This window comes from Bactrocera tryoni, chromosome 4 (genome assembly GCF_016617805.1).
Source record: "Bactrocera tryoni isolate S06 chromosome 4, CSIRO_BtryS06_freeze2, whole genome shotgun sequence".
Classification (NCBI taxonomy): domain Eukaryota; kingdom Metazoa; phylum Arthropoda; class Insecta; order Diptera; family Tephritidae; genus Bactrocera; species Bactrocera tryoni.
In genome coordinates this window covers 38,865,055-38,881,318 of record NC_052502.1, presented here as the reverse complement: position 1 = coordinate 38,881,318, position 16,264 = coordinate 38,865,055, and the positions used below count along the sequence as shown (strand labels likewise).

The 16,264-nt window shown below is 35.1% G+C and overlaps 1 protein-coding gene across 1 annotated transcript in view; it reads left to right on the top strand.

The window, feature by feature from the left end:
• The first annotated feature begins 1,033 nt into the window (after positions 1 to 1,033).
• The window catches only part of LOC120774847 (B-cell lymphoma/leukemia 11A), a 58,669-nt gene continuing 43,438 nt past the window's right edge, over positions 1,034 to 16,264 (top strand). The window contains exon 1 of the mRNA XM_040104669.1: positions 1,034 to 2,945. Within this exon, the coding sequence (XP_039960603.1) occupies positions 2,909 to 2,945 (37 nt within the window). The 5' untranslated portion in view covers positions 1,034 to 2,908. The remainder of the gene's footprint in view (positions 2,946 to 16,264) is intronic.

Sequence of the window (16,264 nt, the reverse complement as noted above, 5' to 3'; positions counted from 1 at the left end):
TCACATGCATTCGTACAGTACGTATGTATGTACATACCATAAATTTCCATATACATATATAACATGTGTACATATATATGTGCATACATCCGAAGACATACTACCACAAAGCACGCTTGTAGATTTGTTCGAACTCGTACATGTGTTGCTGAGCAGACGACACAAATCGTCCTCCGCTTTCCGTTCTCCGGACGCCGACTGACGAACACTCACGCACACAAATAGTCCATTTACTCACTCTAGTCAAAAGTAACAACGCATCCACAATATATGTATGTAGATTGTGTGGTGGCGCGTCCGAACGTTTATACTCCACACCTCTTCATTTCATTCTTGTTTTTGTTGTTTCGGTGAACAACACATCCCCCCTCAGCCGCCCTAATAACGCTAACCATAACGCACCAGTCCGCTCTTTATCTTAACACTACACTCCTTCGCATCTTACTCCAATGTTACCGAAACGAAACACAAGTGTGCTCATGAGAAACCCCTGTTGCTGCCTTTGCTGCTGCCCAAGGTGCTTTTACCAACTCCGTTGTTATAGGCATCGTTGCCGTGGTCGTTGTCGTTGTCGTCGACGCCGTAGTCGTAGTTGTCGTCATCGCCACCGTCACCGTAACCGTCACCATCTCCACCAACACAACACAGTTGTTGACGCCGCCGCGCCACTTTATCACGGTGTTTGTGGTGAGCGCGAGTGAGCAAGCAAGTAAGGCCAGCAGTCAGCCAGCCCTACGTACATACATATCTACATTCATACATACATGCATGCAAATATATGTATTTTTGGCTGTTTGTATGTTATTATTTAACTCGTGAGTGGCGAGTGGCGACTTTCGAGTCAAGTCGATTTCAACCGAGCTGAAAGGTCGGCCGGTTGGCTAGTCAACGATGGAGGAGAAGTGAGCAAAGCTAAAACTAACAAAGAAAGCCAAGCGCGACAGAATGACAGAGCCAGTAGCCGTATGAATGGTAAATGGTAAATGGACGGATGCGACTAATGTGAGTTTATTAGTTAGACGCACACGGACTGTCGCGTTGTGAGGACGTGCTTTCTTGCAAAATAGTTTATGAATAGTGGTGTTTTTTTTATATATTTGTGTACTTTTCCAATAACGTGTATTTCGATGTTACTCTCATATACACATTTATACGTACAAATCAAAAAAGGTTTGTTATCAGTGAATAAGTGTTGCCTCAGTTGTTCCACATACCTTCGGCCAATTTCCAATGAGTTATGCATACAAATTGAACTTAACAAACAAGTCAAGTGTCGCATTAAAAATTAAAAACAAAAAAAACGTAAATAAACAAGTTGCGCTGTAAAGCCGCCGCGGGAACTATCCGAGCATTTATCTACCTGTATCGGAAATGTTTATACAGTTATCAGTTATTCCTTTGTCCAGTTGTGAATAAACGCTTCTAATAACTTTAGCGGCGGAAATAAACAAACAGATTAGACACCGCATGTGAATCGGACGCAGAGAGGCGGCATTCGGACAAGTTAGTGGTGCGACAGAGTAGTGATATGAATCCACCCACTAAGAGTAGAAATACACGCATTTGTTTATGTATGTAAGTTTGTATGTATAAATGTATGTACATACATAACTTTGAACTACTGTACACATGGATACGTACAAACATATGAGCACAGAGGCCTTCCTATGTGAGAGTGTGGCGGTAAATAACATGCCACCCCTATCCCGCCGCATCTAACTAACTGAGAGACAGCCTCGTCAATCAGCTGCTTATCCATTCCCGTCGCTAATGCAGTAGAGTTGGCTGCATACCTTCCATCGGTGCTAAAGTCGACTTCACCACCAACGCCACCTCCAGCCGCCAGCATACGGGCGCCGTTACCGCCGCCGTAGTCGACGACACAAACAACGTAACCAATAAACCAAAATCAAATTTTCAAATTGGCATCAAAGTGTAAAAACCGTTAGATAAAATTGAATTATCCCAATGTATGTGGCCACAGTCAGTCGCAGGACATCGGCGCGTAAGGACGCACTCATACTCGCACTTGCACGCAGGAAGTGCAAAAGCGAAAGGCATACGAGTTTGTAGTAGTGTTCTCTCCAACATTAACAACCAGTGACCGGTAACTGTTTTATTTAACTCTCTCGCTCGTTCGCTCCCTTACAAGTGTTCTGGGAAATATTCTAATTGGAATCGAATTGTCGAATTAGAATAGGTGAACGCGTAAAAGTGTGACAAATACAATAAAATTAACAACATACCAAACCCTCAATAAATACATAGAATGAAAGCACACACAAATATATAAATTAATGCGCGTTGATACAGAATTACAATAACAAAAGAGTAGCGAAAATTTTAAATAGAAATGGAGTTTCCACAGCTGCAGTAACATTCCGCAAATGCCGACAAACCTATGTATATAAGACAAATTGCATTTGTTATATTTTGTTTAAAAAAAAGTGTATAAGGTTCCTATCGTTAATTAGAAATATTAAAAAAAAGTATTGTGATTATTTACATACAAGTATACAGTGCATATGTACATAAAGCTGAACAAGTGCATGTTTCCAACGAAAATCAAAATATTAACACTGTGGGTACGTTGAATTCTCAAAATATGTTTTTAAAAATATATAAATGAGCTCTTTACTGCGAAAACCTAAAAGCCAAGTGTTGTTGTGTGAAATCCGCGTTTGGATCGGTCCAACAAAGGTCTACGAATGAAATTAACGTGGCACATAGTTAATATTTTAGACTGAATCCTTTTAATATATTTACATATCACATCGTGCGTATGTGGCTTAAACACGCAACGCACCGGATAAACTAAAATATTGTAGCCGCGGTCGGAGTGCCTCTTGATGTGGATAAACTCATCGCCAGGCTTCAATAAACCCTACTAATTTTTAACTCAGGAAAGATGAGAATTAAAATGCCCGCCGTCAGAATTGCTCAAGGTGAGTGAATAACAACTGTGAGACTTGCTCTACTATACTTTTCACGTTTTATCCTGGTGAGATGAGTCTCATAACATTTTTCTAATTAGTTCAACAAAATATCCGTTTATACGCTCATGGTTTTTGTTATGTAAAGTTCATTGTTGAAAGAGTATATAGGTATTCTTGGATGAATTAATTAATTGAATAAAAATAAAAAGTTTTTCAATTTAATAGATGTTGTTTCTAACATAGGAGTTCGAACTTGTCAAAAGACTTTTTATTTTTGGTTATTAATTGTTAGAATTTATAAAACAGTGCGACCGATCCATTGAACAATTTTCTTAATTTCTTTCATGAAAATTTAAATTAATGAGTCTTTATTATCAGCACCGTTAATCCAAGTATGAATACTCTCAATCTTCAGTGGGCACACAAATTCTGGAAAAATATAAATGTTAACCAAAAATTATAATGCCAGGTCATTATTGTACCTGGTAATTTTGTAGCGATAAGATTTTGCAAAAAGTAATTGCTATAGTATAATTGTCACAATACAATAAATGTTATCATTTATTTACATAAGAATTTCTCACTTATAAACATTCCAACAAACAAGCAATAATGCATACATAAACACTTAAATATACTTATATAATATACAATGTATGTATATAAGAGTATATAAATTCATAAATATGTGCTCTACATATCAGAGCAATATTTTAAATTTAAATTTTTAGAATATTTTTTATCTTGAAAATAAATCTTATAGCAAAGAAAAGTATCTGAATATGTTTACAAGTGCACGAAAAATCTCATTACATGCAAAATATTATCTAATTATGTTCTAATGTCTAGTGTTTTTTTTTATTTTTTTTTTTATTTTTTTTTTGTAAATAAGCCAGCGCCCGTTTCCAGTTCACATACATACATATGTACACATGATAACATACTTTATGAAGTATTGAAAGCAGTCGGCAAGGGTTCAAATAAAAAATCACATCAGTAAATTCATAAAATGCACAAGATAAATGTATACATACGTACGAACAAACAAAACTACAGACAAATTAAGGCATGGTTAACAATTTTAGTATAAATTTGAAGGTGTTTATTGAGTAAATATATATACTTTCTGAAATGTTCACTACTTATCAATATTTATCACGGGCATTGCTTATCATATACATACATACATACATATGTATCTTTCAGTAATTCTCGTATGTAAGTATGCACTTCAATTTGTACCATGTAGGGACTTGTTTTTTTTACTTATGTTGCTGTAATTTCCTAATGCACAGCTTACGTATCAAGTTTAGACCTAAACTACTTAAAATTTTAGTGAAATTTAGCACACTGTCACTTCCAGTTTGATACAACCTCAAAGAAAGGATAGTCTAGAATATCTGATTTATGTTAAAAGTAAAAAAATTACAACATGTAAAAAATGTATTGAGTAAAATGCAAAATGGAAAATTCATAATTTTTTCTATTAACAAATCAGTTTCAAAATCAAATCACTAATATAATGTCTTGGATCTTTATGGATCTTTATGAAGCCAAGAACGTTTTCGTTTTGTTCGTATATAATATTTTACTGCATTGAATAGTTTTCTTATAGTACTATTTAATGTTTACCATAGTTATGGCAACTCGCGGCCGGATCTACTAGTACATAGGATGTATGTATGTATATATTTTGACTACTTTGTTCGATATGCTTATGTGCCCATTAACCTCTATATCTTGAAGTCTAAAAAGTTCCGAATATTAGTTAATAAATAGTGCTCAAAATCAAAGACTTATTTCAGAATTATTATGCTGAATCCGAAAACATGTATGCGATTTCCCAAAAATTTTGGAATATTCGTTATACCGACGGAAGGCCAATTAATATCGCACGCTTAAAGCTAGCATTGCTCTTTTCATTTTAGTTTCAAAACATGTATGACGATTTCTGAAAGTAGTTACAAGTATGAATTCCGCAGTTAAGGTTGAGGAATAGATTATTGAGTGCAGTCAGTTTTTATTTTTATACAAACTTACGAATTCTCACAATTAAATTTTAAATTTTAAAAGTAGTAAAGGTTCTTTCAAACCTTGTTTCAACGACTAAAGCAGCAAAGGAAGCGCAAACCTAGTAATATAGTTATGTGAGATCTTTAACATATCTTAGCATACATACATATGTACATATATATAAGTATATATGGGCTCGCATTGATATTCAAATATATATATTCATTCAAATAATATATGTATATTTTAATTTAAAAAAAATAATAATAATAATAATAATAAAAAAAATATAGATATATATATTTATATACATACATACATACACAAGCATAAATACTTATACACCTATGCTATTTACCTTACGGCAGTTTATTGTGTGGTGGCCCAGGTTTCGAAAATAATTATTATGTTCCTCTATTAATTCTTGTCTTCTGAACGCACTTGTCCATTTAATTGAACGTCTTATCAGGTTGTGTTATTCTTTGATTGCTTTTGTACGTTCCAATAAAACATGTTAACATACCGACACACAAATGAAAATTAATATCGGAAACGGTGTTGTGAAAGTGTTAACTACCAAAAAATGTCGAAATATCCGAAACGATCTATGTACAAACATATGTATGTATGTACCAAAAAATTACTTACTTCTTTAAAAATCATCCGTTCTGTGTGTCAAAAATTTAGCTGTTGAAACGTTGTTAAGCGATTTGTTGGTGGAATTTAAAATATTCTCACTTTAAATTTAGTATTTCTTGGTGTTCGAAATCCTTTATTTCTATTGTTGTGATTTAATATGTTCAGTGGCGTAGCTAGGGGGGGCGAAGAGGGCCGTCGCTCCGGGCGCAACTTCTGGGGGGCGGCAAAATGGTATTTAAAAACTTTAATTCGGGCAAAAATCCCTGCAAATTGGGTCAAAAGTGTACAATATATAGGGCAAAAATGATTTTTTTCTATGGCCTTTAATAAGATGTCTTGTAAACTTACTATCAATTTCCTCAAAAACCGTATTGTTAGAATTTTGGAACTTCAGAATTTGCGTGGCGTTCCTAAATTTTATATACTTAATATCGGATATATTTTATAAAAATTCACTTTTGTTGTTTGTTTGTAGGTAGGTAGATAAAGGGGGACGGCAGAACATCCTTGGCCCCGGGCGCCCGAAGTTGTAGCTACGCCACTGAATATGTTTATAAAATAAACAATATTCCAGAAGCTAAAGTGTATAAAATAAAATTCGTATTGACTAAACATGCTTGAACAAAACATTTTAAAACATTCACACAAGTTGAAACAAATTATTACTTTGTCGTACGCTCCTTTGTATGTATGTCTTTTGCTTCTTGCAGCCGTTCTTCTAGCGCGAATCTTAGTAAACATAACTTTCGAGAGACTAAGAAAATGGGAAGTGCGAAATGCACTTCTTGTATGGAATAATGCAACTTATTATAAAATGAAATTGCTATTTAGACCGAATCTTAGAATATAATGTTTCGTGCAATACCGCTTGCCTTAATTAGGTTTGAATCTACAAGTTTCAAAAAAATGGACTTTGAACCATAACCTTAAATTTTCTCGATTCATTTTTAATCATGTGCTAATTTACTTTGGTAAAAATAATTCAATGAAATAATTTTAAAATTTATTAATTCCATAACTAAATAATCTTGAAAAAGGACATACGAGAACATACGTTTTGGAGCGACTTAATACCTTCATCTTGTTGGTGTATACATACATATGTATTTATTTTAGTGATACAACAGGTTAAAATGTTTTGTGTCTAAAGGTATTTTACAGTACAGATTTAGGTAAAAATTCGAAATTGATATTGAACATCGTTTCAGAAATATCTAAACACGTTTTGCCTTTGTAACTATAACTATAACTATAAGACTAATAATTTTAAGTTTTAAATTTTAAAATAATTAAGTTCAAATAAAGACCCTTAATGCTGAGGTGCGTGGTAAAAATTATCGTTTTAGTAAAGATTTTGCATCAATTTAGAAATGAACCAACGACTGTGCAAGTCATAATTATAACTATAAATTTTGATTATATGTGACCTGGTCTACGGAAAGGGGGCTTAGGTGTCAAAATTAATGAGATAACGAGAAATAACGGTGAACGGAGAAATAACGAGATAACAGTGTTTCCCAGAAAACTAGTTTTCGCACGTTAGCTCCCTTTTCGTAGACCAGGTCACATATAGTAAAAGAGTGTACCGCACGGTCCCCAACTTTCTTATCCTAATAAAGGCAAAAATGGGCTTACAACTGATTTGGCTAAAATATTATACTATTACATATGAAATTTCAATGATATGTGCTTACATACATGCAAAAATTTGGAATCGAAATGTATGTCAGTCTATAATATAAGCACATTTATGTCTACATATGTACATATAAATTTGTATTGACAAGAAATTACAAATTTAATTTGATTATCGACCAAACCGTGGTCATTAGCGTGTATTAATATTTTGAGTCCTGAAAATTTATTTCCATTCAATAAGGATATCACCATGGAAACTCGGCTGTTTATTGATTAAGAATAACACTGCGCAAAGCCGCAAGGATAAAAACAGCAATGAAATGATTGTAGCTATTGACCCAAGGTTGCTTTGGAAATTGCCAACAGCTGGAAAATGTTCTAATTGTTTGTAAAAAATAACAACACGACTCATAACAACCACAGCCAGTGACTGAGAAGGATGCTAAGCACTCCCACCACATTCAAGCACACATTTCAACCTAGGTGTTCACGCTTATTCACATACAACACTACATACATATGTATGTACATAGTATGTATGCATATTGATTCATCCGAAATACGCCGGTGTGTGTGTGTATATTTAAATATTAAGCACTGTGAAGATTGGTATGGGTAAATGCATTGTGCGATAAATAAAAAACATTACGAAAAATGCTAGCCTGAAAAGCACACCAACAGTACAACATGCACCAAAGTGAATCCAACTGGCCGACGACAATCAAACTAAGCCAACAGTCAGCAGTCAGCAAAAGTAAAGATTTTGGCGGTACGATCCTGACGGTTGCATACGGGTATAAATGGACAAAGCCAAATAATTATGTATGTATGTATATGCAAGAAATGAAAGAGTTGACATAAAAAACTCACCGGGAGAGACATTTTCAATTTAATTTAGTTTTTTCCTACAAAAAACATAAAGCGTATATTTGAAGAAAAACTTGTATGAGTTTCAATATGTTCACATTTGCAAGCATACAGATTAAGTACATATGGATGTATGTATGTATGTATGTATGTATTTGTCATAATACATGATACGTAATATTCACAAATATGCACACAGTTTGATATGACGATGCAATAATGGGCAAGGATGACATCTATTCGCAGCCTGCTCTCCACCCCGGCATTATCCGCAATACCCCCAGTGGTGGTGGGAATGGTGGCGGCTTCTGCTTCTGGCAGCATAATCAGCCACAATAGCGCAAAGGGAATTACTTCCGCTGCGGCGACGCGGTGGCTCGCTGGGCTAGCAACCCAGCAGCAAGTCAACAACTGCATTCACGAGTGTTAGGATGCGATTGTTTTTTACTTTCCTTTGTTTTAAGCATCCCCTTTGTTAAAGTTTAGTATATGTTTTTGCTGTGCAGCTGGGTACAACCTTTTTGTTTACACATTATTTTATTTCAAGCTACCGCAACGTACGCCTCATATCCCATATGTACGCGCTAAATCATAGAAGACTATTTGCTAATCCACTCCTACCGAAGCTCCATACAAATTCATACAATTAAAATACCACAAGTATCGAGATTTAGTGTAAAATTTAAAATCACGAGAATTAAACCCTTATCCCACAAGAACCAGAAAGCGTAAATATGGAGAATTTTTTTGTTTTAAACAGCATTTATATGAAGAAAATTGTAATAATTTATAATAATAATTAAAAATAATTTCACAACACATTTATTTTATGTTCAATTTTATTACTATTAATTATTTACTATTTATATAAGTATGTGCCATATATTCATTTACATGTGTAAGTATATAGGTTTTAGCTTGAATGTTTATAATTAAAGTCTAAATCTAAATCTTTTATTGTTTAAATAAAATGTAATTCACAAAGCGATTAACGTTTGTCTCAGAAAATTTTTCATACCTAACTTAGGTGAGTGCATTTTCAATTAAAAATAATGGAGTTAGTAGGAAGTGGTATCAAATTATCTGTAGAAATATCGTTCAATAAGAAAAACAACAAAAACAAAGCAATTATAAATCTTAGGGACGTTTTTCAATGTCTGGCTTACAACCTATCTGAAGTTCTGGTTAACTCAGCCAAGACTCTTTCTACCGCTAAAGTTAATCAAAACTTATCTAACGGTTGGTTGCTAACCAGACATTGAGAAAACGGCCCTTAAGTTCGCGATTACATGAGGCAACTTTAGTTGCTAATTCTCGGGCGATTCTCTTTTGCTGTCGCCCATTACCTTCACACGAGCAACTTGTGTTGCGCAACTCTGCTCGAGTTTTTTTCTCATTCTCTTTCACTTTACTTTAACCCATTGTCGTTTCTTTTTCCTTATAGGTATTTGGGCCACTCGATCACATATATTAATCAGCTCTGTCAATTAAGAAATACATTTTATTTATTAAAACAAAGATATATCACCCTTTTTACTATCGTCTGAATCAATTTGTATGGTTTCCTCCATACATTTCACAATATCTTTAATTAATTCAATTTTTTCATCATACTCCATTTTCTAAAATATTTATATTATATTATGTATATTTGTATACATATTTGCAAATTAATTACCAAAAGATGAAATTAAATTTTTTAAATATATACAAAATATTAATTTCAAAAAAAGATACGCAAATGCAACTATGTACTACGAAAGAAAGAACACGAATGCCGAAAAACGTCGCAGCAAACTGTTACGAATAAGAACACAAAGCGAGTTGCTGAACACTGGAAACTCGGCGCAATTCCTCTCTCCTCGTCGCCCCCTCGCCTATAAACCAAGAGTTGCCGCAACAAAAGTTGCCTCGTGTAATTGGGCTCTAATGTGTTTACATATGAACATATGTAAAGGTTAAAGGGGTATTCTCATGTAATCACTTCGAAAACTCCATTTTTTTGTTTCTATTTTGACAGCAAAACCTATTGAAAACATGCTGTGAAAAATTCAGACCGAAATTCATAGTATTTGATAAGTTACAGCTCAAAATCGCCGACGTGTCGTAAGCGACTGTCTACTAGGCGCCATGACAAGTCTGCAGCTCTTGAAACTTTAAACGCATTTTTCTCGAATCATCATTTTCTGAAACTTTCATGGTCCTAAAAAAAGTATTCAATCGATTGCTTTAAAATTTACATATGTTCTTCTACTCATTTATAGTTATCGTCCCTACCAGAATTGTTTATTTTCGAGAATATTTTCATATTTTTTTAAACGATTTTCAACGAAAAAAACAAGATTTTCATGACTTTTTTTTGAAGTTCGACATTTTTTTTTATGAAATTGATTATATTTGGTAGGGATGATAGCCGCAGAACTACTGAATAAAAATCCATTAGATTTTTTTATTTCAGACAACATGAACAGCCGCTATCACCATGACCAGTGAACTACTTTTTTTTGTTGGGGACTACTTTGATTACAAAAAGAAAAATATATTTAAAATGTAAAAAACGACAAAAAAGCTTTTTTGTACATTTCAAAATACAAATAAAAATATATTAAAAAATTAAAATGATTGAATTTTGTTGTCGCATAAAAAAAATGTCCTAAAAAGTGGTAAAATATATGCGTTCACATGAGAGTACCCCCTTAACGGTATGTTCATATGTAACGGTTAATTTGAATGCAGAAGTTAGTTATCCGGAATTGTTAGTGCAGCAATTTTAAAGCCACTGTTATATTAAAGTTAAGTCATATGTATGTATATCCAATTGATGCTCATTTGATTTTGCGGAGAATATCTTATGGTAAAGTTACATTACACTATTGATGTAGTATTTAACTTGTAAATAGTCTTAAAAAAAGAACACGTACAAGTACACAAGTGAATTCTACAATCAAACAAAAATCTGCAAACAAATTAGTTTATATTGTTACATATGTATGTACGTATGTACATACCACGTGCCATAGCACGACGACCATTTTCACGGTTGTATATCAAAATATGCGTACATACCTGTACATTTGTATGTCTTGTACATATGTACATACATATGTAGTACGTATATACAATCAAAAGAGAATCATGAACTTGCGTAAAAAGTTTATTCGCGGATTCTTTTAGTGTTGCAATTTTCACTTTCAACTGGAAATATTTTCTCACCCCATCCACGCTTTGAAGCTTAGCGCCGCCGAGTGGGAGAACGTCTGTAAAACTACTCCTTCACTTATATACGGCCATAATAACTTTGTATAATGACAAATACACATACATTTGTTCACAATATACTTACATATATTTGTATGCCTGCATATACACTGTAAAAATTCGAAAGCACGGAATATTTTGTTGTAAAGCGATTGCAAGCGTTGTAAACGAAGCGTTGTCGAGATGTTCTATTGCATAGTTCCACAAAGGGGTTGCCTCGTGGTGGCTATTTGCAATCTTTCGCAGCAGCACGAGTAAAAGTACAAATTTCGACAAATGAGGTATGAAGGTGTGATAGCTTGAGCTGAGAATTTTTAAAGCGTAGTATTCATGCATATGTATATACTTATCTATATACTTAAAATAACTGTAATAATCTACTTTCCGCGAAATATCCTACATACATACTGTGTTTGTAATGTGGTAATCTTTCTGGCGTCAAATTTTGTCAACGGCTCAGGTCTGAGCAAAAATTGACGATTGAACACGAGATATATGTATGTATGTATCTTCAAATCCATTTTATTTTAATTCAAAATATAAATATATTAAAAAATTACAAACCGATTACTATATTTGCTCTAATTTACATAGCTAATTAGTCCTTAATTGTTTAAAATGCAATATAAACGAATAAGGAAGTACGTTAATGGGCAGAGTATATTTATGAGGCAAGCCCACCCCTTCAACTGGGTTTTCAAAACCATTTAAATTATTTTCTGTTTTTGTTGTCATAGTCCACCGTCAACAAACTGATTGGACCTTATCAGTGTGGCTTTAGACCTGGCGAATCAACAACCGACCAGATATTCACCATGCGCCAAATCTTGGAAAAGACACGTGAAAGAAGAATCGACACACACCACCTCTTCGTCGATTTCAAAGCTGCTTTCGACAGCACGAAAAGCAGCTGCCTTTATGCCGCGATGTCTGAATTTGGTATCCCCGCAAAACTAATATGGCTGTGTAAACTGACGTTGAGCAACACGAAAAGCTCCGTCAGTATCGGGAAGGACCTCTCCGAGCCGTTCGATATGCGATGCGACTCCCTATCGTGCGACTTCTTCAATCTGCTGCTGGAGAAAATAATTCGAGCTGCAGAACCAAGCAGAGAAGGTACCATATTCTATAAGAGTGTACAGCTGCTGGCAGATCCTGTAATATTGATATCATTGGCCTTAACAGCCGCGTTCTACTTTCTGTAGAATAGATAAGGCAGCGAAGCAAATGAGTCTGGTGATGAACGAGGACAAGACGAAGTACCTCCTGTCATCAAACAAATATACATCCCACTCGCGACTATGCTCCCACGTCATTGTTGACAGTCATAACTTCGAAGTCGTAGTTAATTTCGTATATCTTGGAACCAGTATCAACACCAACATTAACGTCAGCCTCGAAATTCAACACAGGATAACTCTTGCCAACAGGTGCTACTTCGGACTAAGTAGGCAACTGAGAAGTAAAGTCCTCTCTCGATGAACAAAAACCAAACTCTTTAAATGACTCACTATTCCCCTCCTGATAAATGGTGCAGAGGCATGGACGATGACAACATCTGATGAGTCGACGTTACAAGTTTTCGAGAGAAAGGTTCTGCGGAAGATTTATGGTGATTATGGCACGATGAGCTGTATGAGATATGAGCGAATTAAAAAACAATGAGTACGCTGGCTAGGTCATGTCGTCCGAATGGACGAAAACACTCCAGCTCTGAAAGTATTCTACGCAGTACCCGCCGGGGAAGCAGAGGAAGAGGAAGACCTCCACTCCGTTAGAAAGACCAGGTGGAGAAGGACCTGGCTTCACTTGGAACTTCCAATTGGCGCCAACTTGCGAAATGAAGAAACGACTGGCGCGCTGTTGTCAACTCGACTATAACCGCGTAAGCGGTTTCTACGACAGTAAAGAAGAAGAAGAATTTGGCGTTGTGGATTGAGGTGTGTATTACCATTACTCAGGAGCTGGAATCAAAACCGCTTTCCAACAACCGGCATCTCTGGGTATTTCTTCAATGGAATAGATTCTTTAATACATCCAGATTTATTATCCACTTTCATTCATGTCGAGGAATTAAATACCATCCTTCAACTATTATTTATATAGAGTACTAATGGATGTAAAGTCAGAGACGGTATTTGTATTATGAAATTTCAATAATCCTGGAAATGGCTTTAATTTAACGACACTTATGAAACTGAATGAAAACAATTACAGTACTGCTTATAATCACAGGAATACCTAAATATCTGTATCGATTCGCTTATAACTAAATATATACATACATACATACATATGTACATACATATGTATGTATGTTTTCGTACGTGCATGCTTGTTTATTGTACATCTGTGTGTGTGTACATTGGTATCGGACCGAAAACTGCAAATCAAAAAACGAAACAGACAGATACAAAGCACGATCTAAAAGATTTAAAATCCAACCCACGCAACAGCTTTGGAGATGGTCCCGCAATCAGTCTTCAGCACGCGTTGGAAGTCCGGCCGAGCCCGTGACAGACTTAACCACAAGTCTGTTTGTAGCTGAAGATAATCATAGCGTCACTTTTCCGAGGACAAGAGAAAGACGTAGGCAGGAAGCAAAATTGGCTGGTGATGATCACTTGCAGTTCGTTTGCACGGTGATCGTTCAATAGAGCACAACAAAAGCCTACAAACTCTATATGAACATATTTAACTAGCACGAGTACGTTTGTCGTATCTACCTCTACCTACTTGTACTCGCTGCAAAGGCGAGTATGTAGCGTGACACGCGCGCCAAGACTAGCCCTTTGTCAGGCCAAAAAAGGAGGGCCTCAGCATCAATGATGAGGCAAACCCAGATCGGTGTGGCAACGCAATTCTTTGGGTATGTGCAATGGTTGCGGCATTTTATGCGATTGTGTATATTGTTATGATCACTTCGTTTGTTGATTTGCTGTGTAGGTGTGGGTGCGGCCGGATGGACGCAAAATCTCATTTCATAATTATTCATTTAAAATAAGACGCAGTATGAAAATAAATCAATCAAGAATGGGCACAATCCATATATACATACTTACATACATACATACATATGTAAGCTAAGATGCACAGACGCACATTTTAATATATTTAAACTATACTTACATACATATACGCAACATGTAATATGCAAATTTATTAGCTCTGCGTTCCTAGCATTTTACAAAGAAAGACGAAATTAAATTGAACAATTGATTATATTACTACATTACAAGCTCACTTGTGACGCCAACTGAGGTCAGTATTAGCCCACAAATTCAAGAAGCAAGTAATGTCAAATTAATCTGTTCTTGTGGGACTAAAGCTGGATTTCAAGCAATTCGTCATTGTTTGGGTTCTGGGTTTGTTAATTTTTTTGTTCTGAAGATTGTCAATACTCGTTCTTTTCCAATTTTAAAAATTACAACCCTTTTTAATTTTATAAAAATTCGAATTAATTTTCTTTTCCTCAGATTTTTGTATTACGGTATGCAACGTAGAGCAAAAAAACAAATAAAACAGTTGTCCAAGTTTCAACGGTTCTTTGGGTTATTATCGATCGATGTTGTCTTCGTTGTACGTATGATTATTATCAGTGAATATTCCAGACTCCACGCGATAATACTCAGAGTCACCTGGTATCACCTGTAAGAATGGTTGTCATTGAAATAAATAATTATGAAAATGGGCAAGTCCAAATAAGAATATCAAAATCATTCTTCCGCACGATTTATACTACTATTCATACTTTTTTGCTATGTTCTGACCGGTTCGTTAGACACTATGCCCAAATATACTCTACACTTCTGTAGTATATGTATGTATGTATATCTCCATTCGAAAAAAAAACGTTCAAGCATAAAATAGAAAACAATTCGGAAACATTTTGCCATATGTTGCATTAACAATACAAGCATAGCTGTAGGCGGAGTTATATCGAATCTGGTGGTCAATGATGCATACATACTTATGAGAAATGTATGTAAGTAATTTCCTACACTTATTTATACTGGACGGTTGCCCCAAAGCTTTGTTCCACCCTAGTTGGTTGATTCTGGCTCGTCACCGTTATGATTTCAAGGGTGTTAAAAATCCACTTCCCCAACCTGAACTCAGCAATACCCCAACTCAACTCTTATAAGTGAATATAAAACTGTCTGTATGTGTGCACACGAGTTCTCATCCACATGGATATGGATGTACATATATGCAGGATATGAATGTGTGAGTTTCGGTGAAACAACTCTCTAGGCTACTGTTAGCTACACACAACTGGATCGGAATGTTCATGTTTATCCTATTTTCATAATGTACAAACTTTTTATATAAATGTATGTGAATATATACATATGTATATACACATGTATAAGGCACATCAACATATAGGTATGCGAATAAAAACGAGCGTATATACATGTACAAATGGATAGCATTCGATATTAAAGTTCCAATTGTCCTTTCCAATACAAAATGTTACAAACCAATATCCGAAACTGATGCCGGTATGCCCAGTTTCGCTCGCCATGCGAGTATTTGTATAATACATGCATACATACATATGTATGTATGTATGTATGTTGCTAGTGCCAACTGCCCAACATACTTTTTGATGGTAACTGCATACCCACACTAAGCAACGACCACATTGCGAGTTGAATCTTGCTCTGAAAGATGCTGAGATAGAACACGAAGCTTAGCCAACCAACAACTACTTGCAAAACGAAAACTTAGAGGCAACAAAGTCAAACGGCATTCGTTGGAAGTACATATGTACATATGTATGTATGTATGTTCTACCTTGGCATACATGTAAATAAATTTATTGCATGTGTGGAAGCTAACAAATACATACACTCATGCGAAGCTCACTAGATGAGAGGAAGCCCATTCAAGCGTTTGCTAGTATCCTT